The sequence below is a fragment of the Epinephelus moara genome, chromosome 24 (assembly GCF_006386435.1).
Source record: "Epinephelus moara isolate mb chromosome 24, YSFRI_EMoa_1.0, whole genome shotgun sequence".
Taxonomy (NCBI): domain Eukaryota; kingdom Metazoa; phylum Chordata; class Actinopteri; order Perciformes; family Serranidae; genus Epinephelus; species Epinephelus moara.
In genome coordinates this window covers 34312125-34325373 of record NC_065529.1, presented here as the reverse complement: position 1 = coordinate 34325373, position 13249 = coordinate 34312125, and the positions used below count along the sequence as shown (strand labels likewise).

Genomic DNA, 13249 nt, shown 5'->3' with positions numbered 1-13249 from the left:
AGTCTGGCAACCTGTCCAGGGTGTACCCTGCCTCTCGCCCAATGTCAGCTGGGATAGGCTCCAGCCCCCCCACGACCCCCAACAGGATAAGTGGTTACAGAAATGAATAAATGAATGAATGCTACCAAACAGACAAACGTAAACCAAGCCGAATACACAACCTCTTCGGAGGAGGTAAAAATAGAAACTATACAAGGGCAATTGAAGACAACGTTAAAAGGTAAAGTGACAGTGATGTGATTTATAGTATAGCGTAATATAATCACAATAAAACACATTAATAAGAACACACAACCAAATATCAGCCTGAGATAAAACAACCACGAAAATTAGTCGCAAAGACATTCACTCTGTCAAGAACTACAAAAATTTTAAGGCACACATCTCAAATACAACCCCTTAGTACATGAACTACAAACAAACAAACACATCTCACTTTACATGCTAAAACACAGAAAAACCTGCAGAAATATATGTGTGGTGTTTGAAGCATCATCATCCAGCAACCAGCATTGATCATATCTGTCTGATTCAGCTTAGAAGTGCTGACTGATGGATCATGTTGTATGTTCTTTGCATTAATTAATGAGAGCATCACGTGGCATTATCAGGGAGAAGTACAAAAACAACCCAGTTAGTAAAAATCAGGTCCTGATATGTAACAAAAGACTCACCAGGTTGAAGTGAGTTTGATAATCAACACTATGACGCAGACTTTTCTTCAGTGTCTGCATCAAGTTGAAGTTAGTTTAGAGTTTGTACTGACCAGCTGCACCAATTTCCCAAAGCAAACCCTCTACTCTCTCACACTCTCACACTCTCTCACACACACACACACACACACACACACACACACACACACACACACACACACACACACACACACACCTACACACACCAGCCACAGTGTGTAATTAACAGTCGTATTTTTGTTGTGCTGTCAGCCACTGGGCCACTGTAGGCAGTTTGTAGCAACATGTGAATTACTTTTTAATTGAGTTGTGTGTAAGAGAAATGAGTTGTTCTTGATCCAGAAACAACCTGGAGGAGCAGAAATTGATAGCAATGCACCGAGAGAGTAGAGCGAATTCAATTTAACTTAATTGAATTTATATTTCCCCGTGAAATCATAGGAATACGATTTCAGTGAAATGTAATCCGTCAGTTCCATCGATTTCAATGCCGAGCCCACGCTAACTGCAGCGGCGAGAGAAAAAACATTACATTGTAATAAAGAACATAATTTACAAACAAGAAAATGGGCTGAGGCTGAGGTGCAGGAATGGTAATGTCTTCCCTCTTTTTCCAGTTGTAGGAAAGAAACAGGACTTTTTATGGCAGGCAGATATTGTTGGAGATCAGTATCAGGGTATTATTTAACATTTCTGATATCAGTATATGTCGTGATGTGGCAAGTATATGATAATCGCATGTAAAGTATTCGGTACAATTAATTGAACTTCATCAGACAAACTAAAGTTTTAATTACATTTGCTTGGAGTCATTAATTCAGGCGGCAGAATTTGGTAAAACATGATATCACATCATCACAGTCAATAGAGGGTAATATTGAATTATCTCGCAGCCCGAGGGTGTGTAGTGATTAACAAAGTTACTATTAGCCGCCTTTGTTATGTGAATGTTATTCATAATTCAATAATACTGACCCAGGTTCTCCAGAGGCAAAAACATCTTCATGTGCGGTCGATTTCTTTCCACGGACACATTAATACCTGAACATGTGGGATAAATACTGTATAGAGTTGCATGTTTATTAGGGTTTAATTAGATCCTCTGAAATAAGAGCACACACACACACACACACACACACACACACACACACACACACACACACACAGGCATTTAAAGATAAAGATTGTATGTACACAAACTTTGCCTGTGGACAATCAGAGCCTGTATGCAGCACCTAGGAACACACACATACACACACAGTATATTCAGACACACTGCTGCCATCTGTTGACATGCGGGACCTGTCAAGCTTCTCATCATATCTCTTGGACTCATTATCCACAGTGAAATTACTGATGATTAAAAACGGCTGAATAATGCAGGCCAACTTGTTCTGGACTGAAAGAATTTAATTAGTATCATCAATTAGTGCTCCAACTGAGATTTATTTTGTCCAAGACTCGCCCAAGACTTTGACTTATAGAGCAGACTTTTTTCCAGCATTTTTTGGGTCTCCCACTGATCAGAATATGAAATACAGCCCTGTTTTACTACGATGATTAGAAGCGCTGCTGATATTAACAAACTAATTATTTGAAAACAGCACAAAATTATAGTTAATGCTTTTTTTATTTCTTTTTTGTGCTCATTTGGATCACAGATTATGCTCTTATATGTGATATATTAAACATCTTTTCCTCATGTAATCTTCACGTTGGCGTCGTTGCACATTTCAAAAGTAATATTCCAGAGGTTTTAATCATTTATCTGCTCATCTCCCACAGTGGTGCAGATCTACTGGCAGTCAACTCTGATGGGAACATGCCGTACGACCTGTGTGAAGACGATCCAACACTGGACATTATCGAGACGGCGATGGCCAACAGAGGTAGAGTATAAATGTTTGAAGAGGTAGAACTCGCTGTCTGTCACAGCAGACATCAGGGGCCGTGGACAGAATCTTTCAGCTGTAGCTCTCGGTTTATAAGGACATTTTTTGTGCTGCCTTGGAAAAGTCTGGGACGTTATTACAGCGTCTGCACACAGATTGAGAAAATGTAGCTTCTCCATGACCCATAATCATGTCACTGGACGGAGTGTGCTGTGTGTACTTTATTCAATATTAAGCCAGTTAGATTGAACTTGTACCAGCTACTCTTTCACCGTTAGAGGCTTTTTAACCTTTACGGTTCTTGTACATCATGTTCTTGTGAAGCTGAGAGTCATACTGCTGTAAGACGGATCCAGGTTGACCACATGCACCTTTTTAAAGATGTACATGTAAATCTGTCCCTGCTAAACTCCGTCCCCCTTAGTTACTGTTGCTACACCTGTCAAACTTTCTGTCCTCGCTTGGCACATAATGCAGTTCACAGTGATAACAGTGGCAGGTTTGCATCTCATAATCATTTTTTAAAAGAGCTCTATACGACATTCAGAGCATTAAGAAAGCAGCAAACAACTATTTATGTAAGGATATAGTGGAGTAATGGTGTCCTGAGCAGAGAATGAAGTCACGCTACCTCTGTGTGGGTTGTCGTTGCTGTGGTAGACAATCCAGCTGTGCATTTATGTTAGTAAATGTGCGTCTTGTATGTGTATCCCACCGACTAGTTCATCGCTGCAGCTCTGCACTGCACTCATATGGCAGTTACCACTGATATCAGGAAGGTGTGATGGCAGAAGCGTAGTGCCCATCCTCCAGTTCCCATCCCTGGTAAATACGGTTAGCTCTGTCAGGACCATAAGAGCTGGTACACATGCCACAGCAGATTGCGTCTGAAGTTGCCAAGCAATCCTAACAAGCAACGTATCATAGCCTATTTACCTGAAATCCTTAGTGCAGAGCTGATCTTTTTCCTGGCGCTGTTTTTAAGAGTGTGGGCATGTCGTCCGTGCAAAATGATCAACTTTTCCGTATTTATCACAGACTGATATTTATGGAAGAAGGAAAAGATATCTGTCGGCTGTGATTGGTTGTTCCTCATCACATGATATGCGGTGTGTGCTGCTGCGCTCCAAAAGTTGAACTCTGCTTATCTTGGGGCGCAACTGTCGCGCCCTGAAATATAGGCACTCGGGAACACGTGCACGCTGGGATGGTGTCGCTCTGGCGTTTGAGCGTGCCTGCCGCGCATCTACATTGACAACACATGAATTCAAGGGCACAAAAATCATGGCATGTGTATGGACCCTAAGGTGTTTTATGGACCAAACACTTGAGGGGACTCCTTGAGAGAAACTGGCCACTGGGGAGCTCCCCTGAGAACTTCAGGGGCTTTTTTCCCCTGTTAGCATACAAACTGCTAACAGGAACGCTGAAGTGGTGTACTGTAAGCTGGCTGATGGAGGGTAACTTCCACTCTGAAAAGTCAAAATACCGCATAACAGTCGCATACTTGCTTGGTTAACTTTGGACTTCACTGTTGGTCCATTTGTCCATGTTTTCTTCCATTTTTTCCTTACAAGCTGTTGTATGTGTTTTGTGTTGTCTGTTAACATGGTTAATAGGTTTTTAAAAATAGCATTCGCTGTTTGTCTCTCAAGATTACTCTTGTGCTGAAAGAATACCTTCTCCGAAATAAGAGAACTAGAAAAAAGATCCTTCAGTCCAAGAGCGCCTATAGATTCACTGTGAATACTGTATAAAGCTTCTTCAAATACAGTAGGTCCTGGGTTTCAGAGAAGACATAGACAAAAGCAGGCTTCTCATTTCTAGCGCTGCCATCTGACTCTGACAGGCTTTATCAGCTGTAGCTAGCTAATAAATGTTAGCTCCATGAGTTGGTTAAATATGCAGTCTACAGCTGACTTTTTTATACTTAAACTAAGTTGTTTTAAAATGAGAATCTTCTTCTGAAACCTGCACCTGATGGCTGCATACATGTGCATACATACATGTACATATTGTGCTATAAGACTGAGGCTGCATGTCCCAGGTTAAAAAGTCACTGTCTGCAACAGTTTGTAGAGCACTGGTCAAAAAAGTTTGTCCTTGTATTATTAGTATGATAACAAATTGGGAAGTTAGACATTATACGTTACAAGAGAAAAGGCTTTTTAGGATGAGGACTAACGCATGTGTTTGTAGAACGTGACCTTGGCCGGGGTTGCTGTTGTGTAAACCTCCTTAAATTCCAGTAAGCACAGGACAGAGCTGCTAACGTTAGCCCAAACATTGACAGCATCCAGGACAAGCTTCTACATGGTGGATTTTCTAGTCGCTAATTTAATGTAACCTATAACCCCATAAACTAATGCTGTTGATTAATGCTAAGCTCCTTGGCTTTGAAAGTAATGCTTTGTAACTACTATAAGTAGTAAGCTAATTAGCCGGGTTTGCTATTGCAGATTACTTGCAAATTATTTTCTATAACATGAACACAGCGTTAAATCCAGTCGTTACACTTCTAATGTCCTCCAATCTCTTAAAGAGCTGGAGGCTGCTGAAACCAATGTGTATCTGTATGTAATCGTGTTGTTGACGGATTCAGCTCTAAGTCCTGACAGTTAGTGCAAAGTGTTTGAATTGCACATATTGTGTTATAAATATGCATAAGGACTGCCTCTACTTGTTAAAACCAAACTTTGCTACTGGCTGATCTGGTGGCAGGTGACAGCTTTTGTCACAAACTGAAGCACCTTTCTCACTTTCGCAGCATAGAGGAGTGACTGGGCGTGTCTTCAGCCAAAACTCTGGAGATTATTTACACTGTAAAGCGTGAAGGCCCTGACACGCCAAGCCAGTGGTCTGCCGTTGGGCCGTCGGTGAGTGTCTGTGGCCCATGTTGCTGTGGTGTGTCCCATGTTGCTGTGGTGTGTACCGCAGTGTTGGCCCTTTTTGGCGCTAGTTCGCCTTTATTCCGCTGATCAGTGGATTCCGTTGTTGAATTCAATCAATCTAATTGGCAGTTCAGTTCAGCTTACAATAAGAGAAACGGAAGTGAGGAAAGTAAACAAAAAGCTGAAGTGAAGAGCGAGTGAGACCAAAACAAACTTAATATATAAGGTAAGATTGTTTTTCTTTAGCCACTGACCTCTTCAGTAGAGACAGTTAATGATGATTTGTGTTATTGTTCACTGGTGCACCGTAAATATTCTTTGCTCTTTCAACATCGGATTGTGTTGTTATTGTGCTAACTGGCTAAATAGAGTTAGGGTCTTCTGGTTTGAATGATGATTACAGAAAATTTTGACAAGCAAATTTAATTATTTTGGAGATGCAGATAGTGAGGTGGTGAACTGAAGCCAGACTGTAGAAATTAAATGTGAGATGAGTCATTATATGTGTAATGATTTCTCTCACACATTTAAATTCCCCTCGTATCACAAGTTACTAACAGATCTACTTCATAAACATTCAAATGAAGCAGTGTTATTGTGCTTGTGAGCCAGAACTTTTCCATAAGCACCTTTTGATTGTAAAAGATAAAAGTCAACTCAAATCTCAGATCAAAAACTGCTCAGTATTTAATTAGCGCCGTCTCACCATCACATTCGCCAACCCCAGAGCAGAGGAGGGTCAGGGCCGGATGTATGGTGTTAACACTCATGGCCAGATGTGGAGAGCACCGTGCACAGCTGGATGATGCCAGGCTGCGGCAGGTGGCAGGATTTCGCAAAGTTTGGCTTTTCTTTCTCTGATATGAAGCCTGAATATACTGAGTCATTTTCCCCTCAACCACATAAACCAGGCTAACTGATTATCATCGTCGGTTATAGAAATCCAAGATAACAAGCATTAAATAATTGCAGAAAACAGTTGTTCTTCTAATACTGTGCATATATCACCAAGCACTATTTTGGTTTTCTAATAGTTTTTGTGTGTCAAATAGCTGCAGGGAACATGACAGTGCTATCAGGTGCACAGAGCACACTGGAGACACGGCAGTGCTACCACACACACTCCGCTTCTGCAGTCACCTGACCTGGCACATGTACATATAGATTGTGTATTTGTGTAAATTTGCAAAGATGACCCAGATGATGAGGTTTATTTGCCTCCACCTTTACCTCGCTGCATTTACCTGAGCAGCAACTAGGGCTGGGCAATGTGAAGATATTATATTGTTATTGAGATATCAGACTATATATCATCTTGGATTTTTTTGTCATCCTCTCAGTCATTACCATGATTCACCGTAAAGAACCAATGATCAGCTGACTCATGTCATGAGGTGCTTTACATTAACCATTGATGGTTTACTGTGGGCGTGAAGGGGCGGGATATGAGGCTGATCATTTGCGAACAAGTTGATTCGGGATTTATAAAAGGATAATTGCTCACAGGTAGGCGTACACACGGTTTTATAAATCGGAATATTTATTGGCGTACATGCATTTCCTCATATATACATAGGCAAACATTTAGTGTTGATTCTCCACAGAGTTTTATAAATGAGGCCCCTGTTTATTTGACATTTGTCTTAAACCCCCGACTCTTTTCTCACTTGTAACAAAAACGATAAAACTTCCTTAACCTTAACAGCAGGATAAAAGAGTGTTTGTAGCTTCTGGCAGTCCTGAAAGTATGTCAACTGCAGGAACAGATTGTTGAGGGAGATGGCAGCGGGGGTTGTGACCTCAGAAAGCACTTAGTGTCCCGCACGGTTTCAGGATTGACACCTCGGGGAGCCCGGAGATATTCACAGTTCTCTCACTCCCGACGGGATGCAGATTGGGATACTGTATATTCATGCAGTATCACTGTAAACAAACGCAGTCTGCACAGTTTGTGTGTGTGTGACGCGACTCAGAGAGAGTTCAAGGAGATCAGCACCGACATGCACATCAGTGAGGCGAGAGGGGGGAAACTCACGCTGTGTTTCAGAAGTGTTTATGTGATAGGAAGAAAGAGTGACACAGAGAGCCGAGATGACAGACAGCTTTATTTACACTGCAGTTAAATCACCTCCTCAACAGAAGCTCTTGTCAATGTTTTGTTTTTGTTTTCTAATAAACAGTTACATCTACAGGCAAACGTGTGAACGCACAGTTGGAGACAGAGCAGAGACATTTGTGGCCGCAGGGGCTCCGAGTGTTGAAATACCAGGGTGTGAAGGCACAGGACGGCTGCTGAAATGGGGCTGGTTTAAAGGACTAGTTCAACATTTTGGGAAATATGCTTTTTGGCTCTCTGGTGAGGGGTCAGATAATAAGATTGATGCCACTCTGTATTTGTTTAGCAGCAGCAGTGGCATGGGGGAAATTTTTGGTATTTGTTCAATCTCTGTTGGTCTTAGTTTTGGGTCTAGTGCTGTAAGTGGCTGCAGCCGAATACAGTCCATATTCAGTCACTAGATCATGATTCAGAGGCTGCTTTGATGCACTAGGCCTATGTTTGTTTGTTTGTTTTGTTATCTGGATAATAATGTCATAATTTCCCATTTTATCTAGCTGTGGTGGTAATGTTCTTACTGTGGTGGTCCACCACTCTTTAATGAATGTAGAGGAAACACTGGCTGTTTCACGGGGGAGTTGTGTTGACTTTTTCTCGGCTGATTTTGTGCAAATCATACAAAAGTCTCACAACGTTTTTATCAGTTTACATAACAGGTGGTGGTAGGTGAATATTGTTACTTATGGACAAAGCCCTGCTAGCTGTTTACCCTGTATCCAGTCTTTATGCTAAGCTAAACTAATCAGCTGCTGGCTTTAGCTTCATATTTAACATGAGAGCTGTGTCCATCTTCTCAAAAGCTAAATTCTCTCCACTCTCTTGTAGAGATGTGACAAATGCTTAAAGCCTTAACACACCAAGTCAGTATTTTTCATATGTTTTTAAATCTGTCATTCAATAAAATCACACGATTTCTACGCACAGAAACTTTGCACACTTTACTGTTATATTTTTTGGCAAAAAAAATTGCTGTACATGACAAAATACAAAGACACATTGCCCATGCCTGTGCACATGTGCCCAACATATCTGCCCTTGCATTTAGCATCACGGCATTTCTTGAAAGGCTTACATTACCTTCCCTTTGTCGTGGAAGATTTCAGGCAGGACATTGCTTCCATATATTTCCACTTCTTTTTCTTACTGGCGACCTGTCCACTTCTGCCCTGTTCCTCTCTCCTGTTGTCCTCCAAATTATGCCACATTTTCTTCATTGCATCTTGTTAAAACAACTCTGTAAAGGAAAAAATATGCAGAAAATCAAACCGGTTCCATAAACTTTTCCAGCGCACAGAAGTTGTGGTGTGTAAACATGATTGACACAATGTGAGGTTGTATTTATATTTGAATGGAGGACAATTTCGGACAAAAATACAGTCTTGGTGTGCAAAGGCCTTTACTCCGGCAAAACAGTGTGTGTCAGAACAAATGGCGTGAGCCCCCTGAAGCTTTCCTAATAAACCTCAGTTTTACATTTGACTCTAATCCTGACCAAACACAGGAGTTAGCCCCCTGGATTAGCTATGGTAGCTAACTGGGTAGACAGTCCACTAGCCTCTGTAATTCAGTTCAGTCTCTCACTCAGCATCTCTTTCATCAGTCTACCTGAAAAAAGTGCGTTCTTGGCGTTTACCTCCCATATTCTTAGACACATTGGCATCCACCTCAGAACTTGGCATTAGAAATCAAAACCTTTGATTTTAACCAAGTTAAACAACAGTTACTTTGTGAGCACAAGAAAGTCCGAAACATATAACTCCCATTAAAATTTACTAGCATGGTACTTATGCAGATACTTATGTCGTCATAACTTGGTTTTGTCAGTGTCCATAAAAGCTCTCTGCTCTGTCAGATTTTTAATATCTTAGTTATCGCTGCTGTCTAAATCCTGCTGTGATTACAGACATGTCTGAACTAACAGCTGCTTCTTGACTTGCTTCTTTTCATGAGCTTTGACATTTAGTGCTCAAACGTCTTGAGGCTTATGGGTAATGCTGTTTGTTAAATTTGTCTAAAACCAGAAATTTTGAACAAACAACGGTATTAGATTGTTTTTGAAAAAGCTACCACCCTGAGCTAGAAATAATAAGGGCTGAGAAAGGCTCTGTTCCAAGCCTGCATGTTTAGTGATTAGTGTTGTTACAAATGTCAGGTATTTTTGAGTTTAGTTTTTTTCCTCTGGAACAGGACCATAAGTTTTGGTTTCACTTTGACTCCATGAGTCTACTTTCAGATCAACTTGCAGCCAACCAGACTTACCAGGTGTCTTATTTATGTTATGTGTTTACAGGTGTGTGTGGCTGTGGGTCGTTGTTGATCCAGAGTGTGTACATGTAGAAGTAGCAGAACAAACAAGAGAAGGTTGAAAAATACTGGATTTTTTCTTGGTCAAGGTGCCCTTCATCATAAAAGCAGATCCCAAGGGCTTCAGTAGAGCTGCCCTGTGGTAAACAGCAGAGAACTGTGGAGGCCAGGTGCTGCTGAAGAGCATCATGGGAGCTCTGTTATGAAAAGAACTGTATTGTAAAGAAATGCCAGGTTAATCATTGTGACAGTTTTACCGGTGCAGATAGGGCACATTAGTCCACATTGTGTGGGTCGCATTCTGGATGTGAGATGATACTGGAAAGACAGAGAGAGGCTGGGGGCTCGCAGAGGGAAAACAGAGACCGCCAAAAATGAGGTTCTCAGTTTACAATGGGATCTCTGGAGCCGCAGAATGCAGATAGCGGTACAGTAGGTGAGAAGAATGATTATTAAGCCGATCAAAGGGAGCGCTGCGCTGCTAATTGCTCCCGTAATGTTCTCAGTACTGTACTGCTGGATTAGACTTCTCTCTCTCCAGAGATGCCGCAGGGATGGGCTCACCGACACTCACACACACACACACACACACACACACACACACACACACACACACAGAGCACTTGCTATGCAGCATCGACTGATCTCACTCTTCCTTGATCCTCCCCTGCTGAGCCCAGTTCATCTGTGATGAGCTGCAGTGATAACGGGGAAATATCTACCAGGAACTGAACCAGTGAAAAACCACACAGCCAATGTCATTTGTTATCCCCAATTAAATCCACACCTGAAGACTAAGATCATAGACTGTTGATTATAGAGTTTCAGCGTTGGTGATGTCGCCCATATGTGTCAGTCTTTTTTGGAAGATTTGATTTAGTTCTCAAAAGTATTTATTGAATAATTGTTTGAGTAGTTCAGAAAAAATACCAAAAAATTGTTGCCTCTAACTGGTTAAATGTGAGGTTTGGACTGGTCAGACAAAAGAAGTCATTTGCAGACATTACATCAGGCCCAAAGGAGATAAAAATAAAATGATCAACAGATTAATCAGTGATTAAAATAAGCCTCTGTGACCACCCTAAATCGATTTGGATGCATTTCTCTGCTATTTTGGCCCTGTATGGCCCTACAGTCTTATAATCTAAAATGGGATGAGAGCGTGCCAAATAGCAGCACTCACTCTGATAGGCTGAGACAGCTGTCAATCAAGCAAACTCCCCTAAAATATTCCTCATGTAAGACTTAAAATCTTTACAGAGTCAACAGATATCTTGAAACACCCACTGCATTGGCAGCTTGTCATTACAGATACAGAGGAGAGTGTGGCATTAGGTGTAGTGTATCCAGTTGTGCATTTAGCCACAACTATATAGCCATCCGTGAGTGAATCATAGTCTTAAAAAAATCAAGTATTGTGATTGCAGGACACAGCTATAGCTGAAGTTTAGTTCAGAAAACCGGTCCGGGATCAGTTAGATCTTGAGTTTTAAGAATAGCTCTTGTTTTCTTAGGTGTGGTGATCGAAAGCAGGGCTGCACAGTTAATTAATAATTAATCTCCATCAAGATTTTGGCTTCCCACAATTAAAAGAACATGATCAACTGCGGTATTGACGTTTAAGATGCTCTGCTCATAGAAAACTCTGCTTAATATCAAATCAAGCGTTTACTAAACGAACAGCCATGTCAGCTGTCATTACGGCTGGGCGATATGTCCTGAAAATTACATCATAATATTTTTCGGCGAGACAAAATCCAACATAAAAATATTTCTGTCCAAATATCCTCTCTGATGCGACCAAATGTGTTGGGACAGCTATTGATGTTTTTTGTCCCCCAGAAAATAGTAACACAATGAGATTTTTGATTAATAATCATCAATAATGTTTAAACAAATTAATAAGCCTGGTAAGTTGATAAATTTACATCACTTTACCGTAATGCAGCCTTTAAAACGAGGGAAAAAACATAATTTATGCCACATCACCATACAATGATATCCGAAATCAAAGACGATATATAGTCTCATATCTAGATAATGATGTAATATCTTTATATTGCCCAGCCCTAGCTGTCATGCTGCTGCATGCGCACCCTGCAGCAGCAGCCTGTGAAAAACCTTCCTGAATGTTGCAGCTCTAGTCCGGGAGAGTCAACAGAGATCAGGCGGGCAAAATGAAAATCTTATGTCTGGAGCAAACGGTGAAGAGCTAGTTGCAAGAAACTGATCATCATCTGTTGCTTGGAAGTATTTGGGATTTTTAAGTGATGTTAAGCAGGAACAAATCATACCTACAAAGTGCATGAGAGTCTGTGCAGCAAAGCAACACAGCTAACATCACAAACTGCAAAACGATAATGCATGAAGGCCAAGAAGAATAATGTTGCTAATGCTGCCTCACTGAATCCAGCATCCACTGTTCACACAGCGTCAATTAGACATCCATAACAGTGACACTGTCTCCAACCTGCCACTGAAGACAGACTGAAATAACCAATGCAATCACATTTGGCCGAAGATATGTGTCCATTACACATTGTTTTCATTCGGTTGTATTCTGTGATGGCATACTTATTTTTAGTTAGCCTACATTTTGGGCACAATTGAATTTATATTTTGCTTCCCGGAGATTCACTGTGAGCAAGGACCAGTCTTATTTTCATGCAGAGATTTGTACATTAGCAGGAATGTAGCACAACAGGGTGCTTTTTTTATTTAAATGTGACAGAGCAATATAAATGAATAATCATGATAAATAATCATGATCTCAATATTGATCACAATATTTGTGATTATCATTTTGGCCATAATCATGCAGCCCTTATATACAGACAGTCTTTCTACTACATGTATTATAGTGTGACAGTGAGGGATGTTTGCTGTATTGTACTTTTTAAAATCCTTTGGGGTGTTGTTAAAGTGGGGCAGCACTGTAGCTAAATCAAAACATGACAGAAACCAAAGAGAGGGATGCTTGCTGGCAGAAACAACAGAAAACACAGGAGAGAATAGCAGCTGCAGGGATGCATTTCATTTAAGTCGACAAAGGGGACTGTCAGCGTCCTGATTACTGCGCCTCTCAGCGCCCTCCAGCTGTGAATGTGATTTCAGAGACTTTACCTCCTTAGCATTTTTCAGAATCACTGGCCATCACATGTCGGTATCGGCCATGGCCAGAACAAGAACGTGACACTGAAATAGGAGTTTGACTTTAAAATGGCGGACTGGAGGCTTTGACATTAGCTCTGTGTATACTCGCCCAGGTTAAATTTATAACTCGGTGTCACAGGAAAGGTTGTCGGCCTGAAATACTGACTATAACGTATGCACAGTCATGTGATGCTGTCTGCT

General features: G+C 41.1%; 1 protein-coding gene across 2 annotated transcripts in view; it reads left to right on the top strand.

Annotated features, from left to right (window-relative positions):
• ppp1r16b (protein phosphatase 1, regulatory subunit 16B) overlaps positions 1 to 13249 on the top strand; it is a 150142-nt gene that overhangs the window by 115433 nt on the left and 21460 nt on the right. For both annotated transcript variants that reach the window (XM_050038967.1, XM_050038968.1), the window contains exon 5: positions 2478 to 2581. In XM_050038967.1, coding sequence (XP_049894924.1) covers positions 2478 to 2581 — 104 coding nt within the window. The remainder of the gene's footprint in view (positions 1 to 2477; positions 2582 to 13249) is intronic.